Source organism: Castanea sativa, chromosome 7, assembly GCF_040712315.1.
Source record: "Castanea sativa cultivar Marrone di Chiusa Pesio chromosome 7, ASM4071231v1".
Lineage (NCBI taxonomy): Eukaryota > Viridiplantae > Streptophyta > Magnoliopsida > Fagales > Fagaceae > Castanea > Castanea sativa.
Window position 1 is genome coordinate 40,377,755 of NC_134019.1, and position 15,942 is coordinate 40,393,696.

A 15,942-nucleotide genomic window follows, 5' to 3' on the forward strand; every position below is an offset into this window, starting at 1 on the left:
AAATATACAATTTAACTTAAAGTAAAATCAAAGTAGGGAGGGGCAGTGAGTTCCAATTGACTTAATTGATAAAATTTATAATAATTTAATAAGAGATCTAAGATTCAATCCTTACCTACACCAAAAATCGATTGATATATTGGTCAAATTTGTCGTCAAGAGTGGTTAAACTCTCTGATGAATACAGGGAGGGGGAGTCATGAACAGGGAGGGGGAGTCATGAATGTTTGAATACCCTTTTTTATTAATATTATTAATATTATTATAAGTTTATAATTATCAAATTATGCCAACAGGGGCTTGACTCAACTGGTACGACTCAGATACTTCATCTAATTCACCTAGGTTTGAGTTTCCCCACTAGCAGGAGCTTGTTGGTGGGCATCCAAAAGGGTTGGTTCCATCCAAAAAGGATGGACTTTAACTCAAGTGTCCTGCTCGGAGCTGACGTAAACTAGTTAACTTTTTTTTTTTTTTTTACTAAAAAAATATATATATCAAATTATAAAAAAAGAAATAAAAATTACAATGAGGATGAGTGCGCGTTTCAATTTGCGGAAATTTCTATTGAAGGAAGTGCCAAGTGCCAGTTAAGACTTAAAAAGATCGATAATCAAGTTGTCAATATTGTTCATTAATTAATCTATTAATAGTTCATCTATTAAAACTATATTATTCCTAGATTACGGAAATTAAATATTAAATTAATTTTAATCACATTAATAATAGCTATGTTGATCCGAAAATTATATCCTGTACCCGGCATATATGCTAGGTGTCTCACACAGGGGCAGACCCCACAGTGTGTGGGACCCGCCCCTGTGTGAGTCACCCGGCATATATGCCGGGTACACCATATACAGGCTCATGTTGATCATGCCCATCCTTCACTTTTCAAGAAACAACACACATGAGAATGGAAATGAAGAATCCAGCTTCGTTGCTCTTTCCACCGCTGATCTCACTGCTGATCATCACCAGCAACTTAATCAGCACAACCGACGGCCACGATTTCACGATCGAAGAGGCGAGCATCGAGGAGATCCAACGGGCATTCACAGAGAACAGACTGACGTCAAGGCAGTTAGTTGACTTTTACTTGGACCGAATCGAGGAGCTGAATCCGCTGCTTCGCAGCGTAGTGGAGGTGAATCCAGACGCGCGGGATCAAGCGGACGTGGCTGATCGCGAGAGGGGAGTGAATGGTGACCGTTCGACGGTGGCGGCGTTGGGGGAGTTGCACGGAATTCCTGTGCTACTGAAGGACACGATAGCAAGCAAGGACAAGTTGAACACGACGGCTGGGTCGTACGCGCTGCTGGGTTCGGTGGTGGCTCGTGACGCGGGTGTGGTGGAGAAGCTGAGAAAAGGTGGGGCTGTCATATTGGGGAAGGCTAGTCTTACTGAGTGGTACTCTTTTCGTTCTTTGGGTCATGTTCCTAATGGTTGGTGTGCTAGGGCTGGTCAAGGCGTGGTGAGTTGTCACCTCTCTCTCTTATTATTATTATTATTGTTTTTAATTTGCAACTTTCACCAGTATCAATATAAGTTAAAACAAGTTTTCAAAAATGCGAACTTAATTGTTGTGGATGTATCAGTTTGAGAATTGCTTTTTTTGAGTAAATTATTTGCATAAAGGGAAACGAAAAACTAAAAATTAACTTATTTTTAATTAGATTATTTCATTTATTTGAAATAAAGTTAAGATAAAAAATAACGTGGGATTCACAACAGTGGATAATTTAAGAAAAAGACTAGCTTATAATTGGTTGCAAAACCTAATGGTTGCAAAAAGCTAGCTTATAATTTAAGTAATATTTCTCTTATAAATATGGTGTTAATTAAATGATGTACTCTGTTTGAACTCTGTTTCAGATTATTGAAGTTTGTTGTGTATAAAAAAAACAAGAAGTTAAATGATAAATATAATAGATGCATTTGATTATTTATATAAGTCCCGACGCAACCCAATGTCTCTGGATGGTTTTACTTTTATGGGGGTTAATGAGTTAGGGTATATTTTTTGAAACTTAGGTTGGGTTAGGTTCGAGATAGCAAAATCTTCAATCGAAGTAGTTTGACCCAATTCACTTTATCAATAGTGTTAAAAAATATATGTATTTTAAAAAAAATCTATTGTTTTCATTTCATTTTGATTTTTGAAACTTAGTTCAAATATGTTTTTTTTTTTAATGATTAGTTTAAATATGTTACTAGTCTCAGCAAAAAAATCAGTTACTAGTAATTGATATATTTTAGTATTTTGAACTTTAGTCCTGATGAGGTTAGAATATTAGGTCATATTATGTACTAATTTTTAATCATTTATGAATAATGAACTTAATAGCTCAAAAAAATAATAAGCTCAAATAATTGAATGAAAATCAATTTTTATAATAGTTCTTAAAAATTTCCATAACCTGACCACAAAATTCAACTTGATCCCTACAATTTGGATTAAGGATTGGTGCAATACCTAGCTGGGTGCAATTGGTATCAAGAGCGAAGATTAAAAGTTAGAAATTAAGTTTTTACTTAGTCATTGGATCAGAAAAGTATTGCATTGGAGCTCAATTTCTACAAGTTAGACTGGGATAGTTTTTAGATCTACAATAGGTTAGGTTGCGGATTTTTCAACATGAGGAACTTGAGTTGGAAAATACTCCAAACCTAATCCAATCCAATTCCTACATGAATGTTGCTTTAGGTCAGACTGTAAATCAAGAGTACATTAATACATGAATGTAGCATTCAAGTCGTTCATCCTATTTTCATTTTATACAAGTGACTTGGATAGCCATATATAGATGATAGTTTGAGATCATTAATTGAATCAAACTGATTTAGATATGGAACACATGCAGAACCCGTATGTTCCATCAGGGAATCCATGTGGTTCGAGCAGTGGATCAGCCATTTCAGTAGCTGCAAACATGGTGGCAGTGTCACTTGCAAGTGAGACTCATGGCTCCATCCTGTGTCCAGCTGATCATAACTCTGTTGTAGGGTTCAAACCCACTGTTGGGCTAACTAGTCGGGCCGGCGTCATTCCAATATTACCCCGCCATGACACAGTTGGGTAAGATCATATGTGCTTTTCTAGTCAGCCTGGACACACTTCAATATTGTAATATTCTAGTCGTAGACTCACGTGATGCGTGAGGATAAATAATTATATTTTAGTTATGATATAATTTATAGTTTGTTTTCTAAATTTTGTGGAAAATAATTTGTTCTCCCAAAAACTTAAACTATTTCTAAAATTATTTTTCATTTATTTATCCCAAAAAATATATCATCATTTTATTATTTGGATTTATTTGATTGATATTATTCATTTTTTAGACGGTTTATATTTTGATAAATTATGTTATCGTGCGTTATATTTTCCTAAATTGTTTTTCCTGTACAACTAAATAGTTTGAGTTTCAAATATATTATTTAAAATTTTCATTCTCTTAAAAAGAAATTATTATATTTGTAATTTTTCTTATCATAGGAGTAGTTTCGAATTATTGATTGAGTTTTGTTTACTAATCTAGATACATGAAATTGAAAATGCATATTTCTTAGATATTTCTAAGTGACTATACCATATTATAAATTTAATATTTAAGATAATATGTAGGAAAAAAGTAGACTTTATGTCTACAATTGAACACTTTACCTATCGAAATGGAAGAAAATAATTAGTATAACATACATAGAACATGATCTATTTTTTTTTATTACATACACTTTTATTTATTAAGATTTTATTGTCTTTAACTGGATTTTCATATTGCATTTTTGTTACTACGCTCTTGTTGAGCCTTCTCATTTGTCACTTCATTGGCAACATGATTATTCTTTTTAGTATTTATTTTTTACTTTTAATTTTTTGAAAATATTAAATATATAAATATATTGGCTTTACGAATTCATCTTAGACATTTTTAACTTTACATATTCATTTACTTTAATTTTGATGTCATAACTAAATAATAAATCAATGAAAAATAAAAATAAAAATAGTCTATCTTAAAAAATCAAACACACTACCAAATCGTATTAACCCAAAATAGCATTATATAAAAAAATGCAATGATTCATCAACCTAAAGTAAAGTCGCAAGAAAAGAATATATATATATATATATAGAGAGAGAGAGAGAGAGAGAGAGAGAGAGTAATCACCTTTTTCGGGAGAGAAATATAAAATAAAATGAGAAAAAGAAGTATCAAATAAAAAATATAGTCATAAGTCAAACACTAAATTATCCAAGCCATGATATATAATAGAATAACATTATATTCTTGTAAACTATATTTATATGCAATAAAATAACATTTAACAATTATAGAAAAAAAAGAAAAAGATAATAACTTATAAACACAAAACCAAATTGCAAACCAAAGTAAAATTCTATAGAACACATAGATACATCAATCTAAAGTAGAGATACAAAAAATAAAAAATTCACACAAAAATAAAACATGAGAGAGAGAGAGAGAGAGAGAGAGAGAGAGAGAGAGTAATAACCTTTTTCATGTGAGAAAATATGCATAGAATGGGATAGAGGATGACATAGGATAAGAGGAGTCAAAATAAAAGGAAGATGAAGAGATAGATCAAGAGTGACATTAAGGTTAAGAGTAGCGGAGAGATGAAAAGGTAAAAGAGAAGTTATGGTTGGAAGTAGTGGAGAGAAATGAGAAATAGATAGATGATGTGGCCGCTGATGTGGCTCAACGGAAGCATAGCAACAATAAATACTACACTTCAACTTTTAGATATATATAGATATAGATATAGATGATATTTGTGCTAAATCGGACTAGTTAATATGGTTTACTTATCATGTTGGAGTACATGTATGTATGAATTGTAACATCTGGATTGGGCTGTAATGATAATTGTTCATAATGGTAAAATTATAGGACAATAAGCAGAACAGTGTCTGATGCGGTTTACGTGCTTGATGTAATTGCGGGTTTTGATCCACAAGATTACGAAGCCACAAAAGAAGCAGCCAAATTTTTACCTGTTGGTGGTTATAAACAATTTCTTAACCCAAATGGGCTGGAAGGAAAGAGATTGGGGGTTGTTAGGAATCCATTTGTGAGCTCCTTAAATAAATCCTCTGTTATTGAAGAGTTTGAACAACATCTGAAGACAATAAGGTATAAATTTAATTATTAAAAGCAAGTAATTCTTTGCGTTTTTCCTAAGTTAAGAAGCCTTTGAATATGTACTCATCTTGTGGATAAGTTCTTTGACATTCTAGACAAAGAGGTGCAACAGTAGTGGACAATCTTGAGATAGCAAATGTTGATGTAATACTAAGTTCTAAACGAAGTGGTGAATTGACTGCAATGCTGGCTGAGTTCAAGGTGTCCTTCAATGATTACCTGAAAGACCTCATCTCTTCTCCAGTGAGGTCACTTGCTGACATTATTGCCTTCAACCAAAATAACCCTGATTTGGTAAGCAGTTTATTTTCGTATTGTAATAAAACAACAAAGTAAATTATGAGATTGATTGACTTACAAGTAGTATATCGGTAGTACCAACTCTTTAAAAATTGCATTAGCTTTCATGTTCATTCTTTGTTCTTTTGCTTAATGTAGGAGAAGACTAAAGAGTATGGTCAGGCCACTTTTATTGCATCAGAGAAAACAAGTGGGATTGGAGAAAAAGAAAGGAAGGCATTTGAATTAATGGAAAACCTGTCACGAAATGGATTTGAGAAATTAATGATGGAAAATGAATTGGATGCATTGGTGACACCCGGTACAGGTGCCATTCCTCTGCTGGCAATAGGAGGTCATCCGGGAATTACAGTCCCTGCTGGTTATGACAGTGCCGGAATGCCATTTGGGATCTGTTTCGGTGGCATCAAAGGTACAGAACCAAAGTTGATTGAGATAGCTTATGCTTTTGAACAAGCCACCATGATACGGAGGCCTCCTTTTTCCAAATCATTTGAAATGAATAACGAAGTTCTCTTTGGAAGTGTATAGTAGTTTTCGTGTTAGTTTGTAAAAAAGGAAATTCTTATTTATTTACCCAAGAAGAAAAAAGTAATTTCTATTTGGTTCAACTGTATAAGTAACTGTTAACAAAGAAGAATTTAGCTCTGTTCTTTTTGATTTCCATGTGATTCTGGTGGAAGTTGGGATAAAATGGCGAGTGTTTGCATAGATGATAATGACTAAGCAGGGCCTGGAAGAACTGCAACTGCAATCAAAATAGAGTGACCAAACATCTTATAGAGAATTGCTTTAGGGTGTGTGCTTGAAGCCTTTTATATTACAGCCATGGCTTCTTTTTTTCTTTTTTTAACAAATATTTGATCCTTATAAAAAGATAAAGTAAAATATCATTGCTATTAGCTAGGGGTGTCCATGGGTCGGGCCGGGTCGGGTTTGTGCTCGACCCAGACCCGACCCGAACTTTTCGGGTGGGTGAAAAACAAAATCGAAACCGACCCGTAATAATGGTTGGATCATTTGGTTCAGGTCCGTTGGGTTTCGGGTTTGTGCCGGTCGGTTTCAGGTTTCATTGCAGGTGCTGATATTTTGTCGAATCGGTCGAGATCTGGCTGATATTTGCTTGGATCCGTCGAATCTGGACTAGATCTTGATGATATCTTGTCGGATCTTGTGCGGATCTGGTGGATTTCAAGTAGCTCTTCATAGGAAAAGCAAAAAGATCGTCGGTATCCGTAAATTTTTGTCGAAAAACCTTTGAATGTCGCGCAGATTTTGTTGATTTTATGGTCGGGTTGGGTGCCTTGGGTTTTTGGGGAGGAAACCCGCCAACCAACCCGAAGGTATCAAGTTCTGTGGGTAGCAACTTGCCACCGACAGTCAGATTGGTCGGTTCGAAAGGCGGCGGTTCGATGTCGGGCGGGTCCGACAGGTTGGTTGAGTTTTAGGGTTGAGTGAACACCCCTAATTGCTATACAAAATTACTTATGGTTTCTATCAAACAACTTCCAAGTAAATATCATTGTAGCATTTTCTTTCTTAGCATGCGTTTGGATAAGAATTAAAAATTAAATTATTTTACTTTTAATTTATTTTTGCTGCTATTAATGAACCCTGCACTTTTTGGTACTATTCAAGAGTTTTACTGTACTATTTCAACTAACTTTTACCTTTATCTACAATATTTTTAGCAATAAATTTTCAGTTTCAACAAAATAAGCGGTTTCCAAATATTAGTACACTTGGAAGGAAATAATTCATGCATCTCTAAAAAGATGATGTATGCATCTTGCATTGAGTTTACTTATAGTGGTGGTGGGGAAGAATGTGCATATCGTACAGATATAGTCAACAATCGTGTCAATGAAACTACTATCCCATGTCCAATTTGGTGGTTACTTTATCCTACAGTGATGTATATGATAAAAAAAAAGAAAAAAAAAAGAAAAAGATAAATACAATGGTTGATAGTGTGATATGATAGTGCCATAGTGGGGGTGCTGTTGGTGATTATGGTTATGAAGAATGTGACCATCTTGCATAGGCATACAAAACCAATTCAACCTTTTCCACAGCAAGATGCATTGCTTCAATGGCTGCCAGTGCAGCACTAAGCTTCTCTATCTTCTCATCCCTGATTCTGATTCTTCTGCTTACAATACCATCTGGTTCATGCCACCAAATAAACTTCTTTATCAAAGAAGTCACCATTCATGATCTCCAACTCGCTTTCAAGCAAAACAAACTCACTTCAAGGCAACTGGTTGAATTCTATCTTAAAGAGATTTGCAGACTCAACCCAATCCTTAAAGGGGTCATAGAGGTGAACCCAGATGCGCTATCTCAGGCTGATAAGGCTGACTATGAGCGCAAGGCTAAGGTTCCAGGGTCACAATCTAGGTTGCATGGTATCCCAATTTTGCTCAAGGATAATATTGCAACCAAAGATAAGCTTAACACCACAGCTGGCTCATTTGCATTGCTTGGCTCAGTTGTACCTCGGGATGCAGGCGTGGTGTCCAAGTTGAGGAAAGCCGGGGCCATCATCTTGGGGAAGGCAAGCTTGGGCGAGTGGTCCCATTTTAGGACTGCTAGGGGTCCGCTAGCTTGGAGTGCCAGAGGTGGCCAAGGCAAGGTGAGTCCAGGATCAGGTCCATAACTTCTGAAGTACTATAATTTTGATAAAAGTGGACTGGAGTCAAGTTTCAAAGACAATGTATCTATTGCATTTATTATATAAATCATGCCTCTTTTTCTTTTTTCTTTTTTGCTGAACATATTAAATCATGCTCTGCTAGCGCAAAAAGCATTTCAATTTGGGTAAGCAGCTCTATACGACTTGAAAATTTAATTGTCAAGTAATTCTCTTTTGATACTTTCTACCGCTTTCCTTATAACAAGGGGGGAGGGTGGATTTAAACCTGGATTCTCCCCATGGGAAGATCTGGGAGTATTACTGAGCCACAAAACTCTTAGCGTTTTGATAGTTAATTACAACATGTTAGTAATGGAGAAAATTAGATAACTGTACCTAAGTCCATAAGAATGGCCCTAAAATCTTTTAGAATACAGTTACAGGGATGTGTTATTTGTTGATGTTTTGGAAGGGTGTCAACTTTGAAGTATATGGCTTTTCAATTTCTACAGCTAAATTTTAAATCAAATAAAATTCAACTTGATCATTTCAATAAATAGATTATATAACGACTGGCATGAATTATTTCTACAAAACAAGGACTATGTTTTTGTGATGGTGTGCAGAATCCTTATACATTAGGAGAACCTTGCGGTTCAAGTAGTGGATCATCAATATCAGTAGCGGCAAATATGGTGGCAGTATCACTGGGGACTGAAACTGATGGGTCAATTATATGCCCTGCCAGTTTTAACTCAGTAGTTGGCATCAAACCAACGGTCGGTCTCACTAGTCGGGCGGGGGTTATCCCAATATCTCCAAGACAGGACACAGTTGGGTAGGTGATCTACATGTATTTGTTGTTTTAAGCAGAACACAATGTGTTTCCAAGTTCTGCAATTGCTGTATTTGTTGTTTTAAGCAGAACACAATGTGTTTCCAAGTTCTGCAATTGCTGTAAGTGACCTGCAAGTAACATATAAACCTTTTATAACTTAGCGTTGCCAACATTTTCTCTGCCTTTTTGCCTTTGGTTTGTTTCAATATTAATGTTGTCAAATTGTTCAAGACAGCTCTAAATTTCTATTTTATTATATTGTATGGCATATGGTCATAACCTCTCCGAGTATTGTTTTGGATGGAATAGGCCCATTTGTAGAACAGTTTCAGATGCCGTTCATGTTCTTGATGCCATTGCTGGCATTGACAACAATGACAATGCAACTTTTAAAGCATCAAGTTACATTCCAAGTGGTGGATATGGGCAATTTCTAAAGGTTGATGGGCTTAGAGGGAAGAGATTGGGAATAGTGAGAAATCCTTTCTTCGATTTTGGGAACAATACTTACTTGAATCAAACTTTTGAGCAACATTTTGACACATTAAGGTAACATTACACATTTTTTATGTTCCAAGGATCAATTTAGGGTACTTTAGTAAACATGATACAAAGACTTCCTGCAAATCAGGCAAAGAGGTGCAGTTCTGGTAGACCATCTGGAAATAACCAACATTGGGATGATCCTTGATTATAAAGCGAGTGGTGAAGAAACTGCATTGTTGGCAGAGTTCAAAATATCATTAAATGCATACTTGAAAGAGCTAGTATCTTCTCCCGTCCGAACCATGGCTGATGTGATAGCCTTCAACAACAAAAACCCGGAATTGGTAAGCCTACAAGCATAGTTTCTCTCTTTCATTTATATTCATGTAAAAAGCTCACCCTTGATTATGACCACTTTGGTGGGTTGGCTATGCAGGAAATGATCAATGAAATTGACCAAGATCACTTTCTAAGTGCGGAAGCCACAAAAGGAATTGGAAAAGTTGAGAAGGCGGCATTGTCAAATTTAGCAAGACTGTCAAAAGATGGATTTGAGAAATTGATGACAAATAATAAGCTAGATGCCTTGGTGACTCCTAGTTACTATGCTTCTAGTGTCCTTGCAATTGGTGGTTTCCCAGGAGTAAGTGTTCCAGCAGGATATGACACTACAGGGGAGCCATTTGGAATTTGCTTTGGGGGGCTAAAAGGTTCAGAGCCAAAGCTGATTGAGATTGCATATGGCTTTGAGCAAGCAAAAAAGATCAGGAGGCCTCCTCTATTCATGCCTTGAAGCTTGTGATTGGGTATTAGGGATTTGAAATAGTGATATGCCCCAAGACAATGTTAGTAATAATGGAGAATTAGGGATTTTAGTAAATTTACGAAGTGAGTATTCAGTTGAAGTAAATAATGGATCCGGCCGAAAGAAAGTAGGCACTAAGAAGGGTTTTTTTTGGAGAATGAAGGCACTAAGAAGTTTAATTCGATAAAGAAATGAGATTTTATATTTTGCTTCTAATAAAAGTAATGATGTGGATAAAATTACACTTTTTTTTAGTTCCGTACCTATAATTTCAAGCATGATGTATACATTTTTTTTTTAGATTGATGTTAACATTTAAAACATAAATTGGATAGTGAAGCCGCATCACAATGGCTTTGACATAACTACTCCAATACAACACAACTGTCCTCTCCCCATTTGCCCCTTCTTTCATTAATTTTACTTTTGGGTGGGGCAAAATCAATATCAAAATAAGGGTCATGCTAACGAATGTCCTTGGACATTGGTTAACAATTCATTCTAAGAAAGTTTTGACACTAATTTTATGGGAAATGAAAAAAATTATCAAAACATTAATTGCTTTATTTTATTTTTCTATAAAAATTTTCTTTAAATAGATTATTAACCAATGCCTTAAGAGCATTCGTTAGCATTTCTCTCAAAATAATTCAACTTGAACGAAGTTTAGCTCCATTTTTTTTTCCAATTCATTAAGTGATGATTTTTTTATTATGACTATTTATGTATGCTATTTAACCCATTAAGTGATGATTTTATGAATATTTATGTATGTTATTTAAACAAGTAATATGATAATTAAAAAAGTCATGTGGCTAAAATTATAGATAGACAACCTCTTCAATGCCACATGCTTATTTCAATCTTCCACTGTTGATCTTTTTTGCTTGATGATGAAGACAAAATGTACCCACATTTAGTATTCTCAAATGGAATTGTGATGTACTTGGTTTAATTTCAGCATAGGTGACCTTAATGTAATATGCTTTTAGACAAAATGACAACAATCGCACATTGTTTGAAGAATAATTCATAGCTTCTTGAAGCTTTAATTATTGGCTAGACATTATAACTTCTTGCAAACCAATAGCAATTTTCTACTACAAAGTCATTCTTATAGTAAAGAATGACTCTTTGTTTTCTAAGGTAATACAATTTGATATATAATATATAATTAGAAAATAAGATATATAGTTTTTTTTTTTTAGAAACCAATAAGATATATAGTTAGATGTCAACCAAACATATTTGGAATTTTTTTTTAAATCCTCTAGTCTTATATTATAATAGCATTTGTAATTTATTACGGTACTACAATACACATATTCAACACATTTTAATGTCTTTTGGGTTATTCTAAAAAAATGAAATCATGTTTTTTAGGTTACCCAATAAAAAAAAAACTAAGTGAAAAACTTAAAGATAAAGAAAAAAATTAAATAAAAATAAAGTAGAAAAGAAATTTATGGAATACTCAAAAGAGAAATATTACATTCTTAACATTTTCACATTAAATTTTATGTGATAGGTTGTTACAAGTTGTTATTAGTGGGATAGAAAAGTAATTTTAGTGGTAAATTCAAATTAGATCTAATGACAACCAACCACCTATGATTTGTCAACTTTATACGTGTCATTGTTTTATAAATTGTCAAAAGAATACTAGATTGATTGATTTGAGAGCTACCAATAGCTCATAAAGCAAATATCCAATGAAAAATTTAAAACCACCATTGCTAATACATAACTGTATGAACTATTTGTGATAAATAAGCTATTAACCTACTGCAAACTAATTTGAATACAAAGCAAATATCCAATAAAAAAATTTACATAGCTCCATGAACTTTTTGTGATAAATATGCTATTAAGCTGACCAAATCAAACTGGAAAGGTCCTACTAGTACTAGAGGAGACCTGTAGCTCCACTGTCTGTCCATTTTCCTCCTCATCAATCTCTCCTGTCAATTCCTCCAACGATTTTCCCTTGGATTCTGGCACCAAGAAGGTAAACAACATTCCAAAGAAGTTGATGCACCCAAGCGCAATAAGTGAATTCCTCATTCCAATACCTGTTGGGTAACCTGCATCAGTTTTGGCCGGGTTGGTACTTTGTGCAGCATACAAAAATCCGAAGGCCCCAACAATTGCACCAGCCTTTCCAGCTGCTGCTGATATTCCATGACATGTGGACCTAAGCCTTGCAGGAAATATTTCTGCTGGTATAATAAATGTGGTTGCATTGGGTCCAAAATTTGCAAAGAAGAAGGTAAGGGAGTACATGACAACAAACCCTATTCGGTTTTCACTTAAAGTCCAGTGATGGTAAGGGATAGCAAGAGCAAACATAAAGACAGTCATGAAAAAGAACCCCATAATTTGGATTGTGCGCCGTCCCAAATAATCAATGAAAGCCACTGTAAACCAATACCCAGGAATAAGACCACACAAAACTATTAGCGTTTGAGCTCTTGCAACTGTAAAAGCCTCTTTGAGAGCACTCATTGTTGGTGCCGCTGGAATCCAACCAATTGCGCTAAAGATATCCTTCTGGAAAAGATTTTGGCTATAAAAGGCAATGTCCAACAAGAACCAACAAACAGTGGTTCCAACCAAGTGACGCCCATGGTGTTTCATGAATTGCTTGGAGAACAAGCCAAAGGAATTCTTGGTTGTCTCTTGAGCAGGACTCTCTATATCTGTCCTGACTTGTTCAGATTCGGCTTGGAGATCGACTTGTAATACCTTAGACATGTCTTGTGCGGCCAGTTTTGCATCCTTGGCAACCAAGGCAGTATAACGAGCAGTCTCGGGCATTTTCATACGCCAATAGTAAGTGAGAGCAGCAGGGATAGCTCCAAACATCAAAATTATCCGCCAGACGTAATCAGCTTGCGGTGGCAATGAGGCTGCAGGATCAATATTATATGCAGGACCCTTGTATGCATGATCAAAGGCACTCGAAACTATCAAAGCAACAATCCCACCAGTCAAATTTCCAAATCCTTGCATAGCAAAAACTGCAGCAATGAATGCCCCACGAGTCTTTTTGTTTGCGTATTCAGACATGATTGTAGCGGAAAGGGGATAATCGCCACCAATACCAAAGCCAAGCCAGAATCGGAAGAAACACAATGTGGCCATGACACCCTTTGCTGAGTGACCAAAGGACAGCCCTGAGGCTAAGGCACACACAACCATGAGAATAAGGGTTATTCCATACACCCTTTTGCGGCCTAACTTGTCACCAAGCCAACCGAAGAAGAGCTGTCCAGCTAAGGTGCCACAAAATGCAACACCATTCACAGCATTTGCTACGTTGGGAGGCAATGTTCCAGGCTTTAATGAACCTGGAACTGTGTAGTATATGCGGCCAAGTAACTTGGTTACCAGGGAAATGCAAAAAAGATCATATGCATCAGTAAAGAAACCCATTCCAGCAACCAGAATTGCCGTAAAATGGTACCATTGGGTCTTGGCAGTGTCCAGTGCCTTAAGAACTCCTAGTTGTTCTCTAGCCATTGCTAAAAATCTTCACAAGTTTTGGTGATTATTCCTCTGTTAACAGTCGCTGAAAATTTTCCTGCATAAAGAAAAGAAAGATATCAACAACTATCTATCGACCAAAGAAAAGAAAGATACAAACTATATAGAAAATAAATTCTCTACGAAAATTGGTATGCCGATCGATCATTGCCCATGTATTTTCAAGTTTATTCATTAATAATAAAATTAAGATAGGCATAATATTACAAGTGAAAGGCAAGGAAGTAGAAGTTAGTCGTCAAAACAAACTAACAATTTGAATTAATAGTTATAAAAATATTATCACCAAAATTATCAAACTTAATATCAACAGCACACCCGCAAAAACACCCAGAAACACAAATGAATAAAATAATAATAACACACTTTGAAGGAAAAAACTACCAGACAAACTTCAAATAAATTTATTATGGTAAATTCCACTAACATATCTTAAACCAAGACTAAGACTTTTCAAAACTGACCAATTTGGTCTCTAAAGCTAACTTTATCCTTAATCAAGTAGTTATTTTTTTCTCAACTGTTATAGGGACTAAGTTGGCCTTAGGAATCAAATTGGTCAATTTTAAGAAGTTTTAGACCTGATTGGCAATACTCAAACCTCATGATACATTAATGGAATTTACCCAATGTATTATTACAAAATCATTAACATCTTTTCATATCTACATTCAACTTGAGATCCACATCACATATAGGGTCTATTTGAATATAACTTATTTTGCTAAAAACTGAAAATATTGTAACAAAATAATTTTTAAATGTGTAAAAAATTACTATTTACTCTTTTTTTACTGTTCATATGTGCTGGTCTTAAAAAAAAAAAAAAAAAAAAAAATTAAAAAAGCTGAAAACGCACAAACCTTACAAACGTGAACGTGCTATTCAAACCAGGCCATAATAATATTTTTTTTCTCTAGAAATATATGTAAACTCACCTATCTACGCTATTCTCTCTCTATATTTCACCGGCCAAATAAACCTGCAGCCTGCTCTTTATTTATATAAGGGCACTGTGTCTACTAATTTTAATTGAAGTAGGTTTCTATTTTATGTGGTAACTTCTGTCTCCTAATTCTAATTGAATTAGGTTTCCATTTGATTTGTAGCTTCTTCTCCTAATTCTAATTGAACTTCTCTCCTAATTGAAATTGAATTAGGTTTCCATGTAATTAACACGGTTATAAGTATAATTTTGCATTTTTTTAATCATATAATTTTTACTTAAGAATAAAAAAAAATGTCTTTAATTATGAAATAAAGTCACCAGCTTTAATTTTAATTCATCAATAGAAAAAGTTTTGAAAGGTTTGGATTGAAAGTTGCTTTCATAACTTTGAATCTAAATCCTTGAAGAAAAAAAATTAGTTTGAAAATAGTAAAAAAAGTAAAGATTGTTGTGGGAGAATTTAACAGAGTACGAAGGCATCTTTAAAGATTTTGCATAAGTACCAAGAAATATACTCACACAGACTATCAAAGGAAAAACATACACAAACACAGACCATTAAAGGAAAAACATACACAAACTACTATTAAAGAAAGAATTACACAAACACAGACCATTAAAGGAAAAACATACAGAAACTACTATCAGAGAAAAAATACAAAAGAATAGATTGCGGCAACCCACATAGGTTTATAGATATGAAGAGAAAGCTAAAGAGAAATTTACGTACCTTGAGGTTGAGAAAGAAGTGTTTGTAGAAACAAAAGAATAGATTGCGGCAACACACATGGGTTTATAGATATATATATAGGAGAGTAAGTCGGCACCTCCTTTACTGTGAAGGAGTTTGCACTGCATACAAACGTGATTTTTAAAGACATCCACGGCCAATAAAATCCAATTCCTAGTGGGAGTCTTCATACATGGCCACCGGCTAAGTGGGGTTAATCTAACTATATACGTATCAATATGATCTTCTAATATCTATCTATATAAGACTATTAGCCTTATCTTTTTAATTTGGTTTTATTTTTAATTAATTATCATTATATTATCATATTCTCAAAGAAATTGGAGTGGTCATTAATTAATGAATTACGAGGAGTTGTTGAAACTGTGGAAAGCTTTGTTGAATGATTATTAGTTATGTTGTTTAAACTTGCCAACTCATGGTTGAAAAATACTTAGAATCAGTATAAAAAATAAAATAAA

General features: G+C 34.6%; 3 protein-coding genes across 3 annotated transcripts; 2 read left to right on the top strand and 1 right to left on the bottom strand.

The window, feature by feature from the left end:
• The first annotated feature begins 791 nt into the window (after positions 1–791).
• On the top strand, positions 792–6,134 carry LOC142605341 (putative amidase At4g34880). The gene is made up of 5 exons (XM_075776801.1): positions 792–1,474; positions 2,865–3,079; positions 4,920–5,162; positions 5,267–5,465; positions 5,610–6,134. Exons 1-5 carry the CDS (start codon positions 911–913, stop codon positions 6,000–6,002), a joined length of 1,614 nt encoding a protein of 537 aa, XP_075632916.1. The 5' UTR covers positions 792–910; the 3' UTR covers positions 6,003–6,134.
• A 1,362-nt stretch (positions 6,135–7,496) lies between these two features.
• On the top strand, positions 7,497–10,464 carry LOC142642434 (putative amidase At4g34880). The gene is made up of 5 exons (XM_075816783.1): positions 7,497–8,106; positions 8,733–8,944; positions 9,254–9,493; positions 9,576–9,774; positions 9,867–10,464. Exons 1-5 carry the CDS (start codon positions 7,564–7,566, stop codon positions 10,221–10,223), a joined length of 1,551 nt encoding a protein of 516 aa, XP_075672898.1. The 5' UTR covers positions 7,497–7,563; the 3' UTR covers positions 10,224–10,464.
• A 1,652-nt stretch (positions 10,465–12,116) lies between these two features.
• On the bottom strand, positions 12,117–13,757 carry LOC142642433 (putative inorganic phosphate transporter 1-3). Its single transcript, XM_075816782.1, has one exon. The coding sequence runs from the start codon at positions 13,755–13,757 to the stop codon at positions 12,117–12,119; it is 1,641 nt and encodes a 546-aa protein (XP_075672897.1).
• Positions 13,758–15,942: the final 2,185 nt, after the last annotated feature.

Bases quoted from the DNA above. Each gene is read 5' to 3' on its own strand.
- LOC142605341 (XM_075776801.1), top strand. From the start codon at position 911: ATGAGAATGGAAATGAAGAATCCAGCTTCGTTGCTCTTTCCACCGCTG. The intron at 3,080-4,919 runs GTAAGATCATAT...GTAAAATTATAG, and splicing joins CCCCGCCATGACACAGTTGG to GACAATAAGCAGAACAGTGT. The intron at 5,466-5,609 runs GTAAGCAGTTTA...TGCTTAATGTAG, and splicing joins ACCAAAATAACCCTGATTTG to GAGAAGACTAAAGAGTATGG.
- LOC142642434 (XM_075816783.1), top strand. From the start codon at position 7,564: ATGGCTGCCAGTGCAGCACTAAGCTTCTCTATCTTCTCATCCCTGATT. The intron at 8,945-9,253 runs GTAGGTGATCTA...TGGATGGAATAG, and splicing joins CCAAGACAGGACACAGTTGG to GCCCATTTGTAGAACAGTTT. The intron at 9,494-9,575 runs GTAACATTACAC...CCTGCAAATCAG, and splicing joins CAACATTTTGACACATTAAG to GCAAAGAGGTGCAGTTCTGG.
- LOC142642433 (XM_075816782.1), bottom strand. From the start codon at position 13,757: ATGGCTAGAGAACAACTAGGAGTTCTTAAGGCACTGGACACTGCCAAG.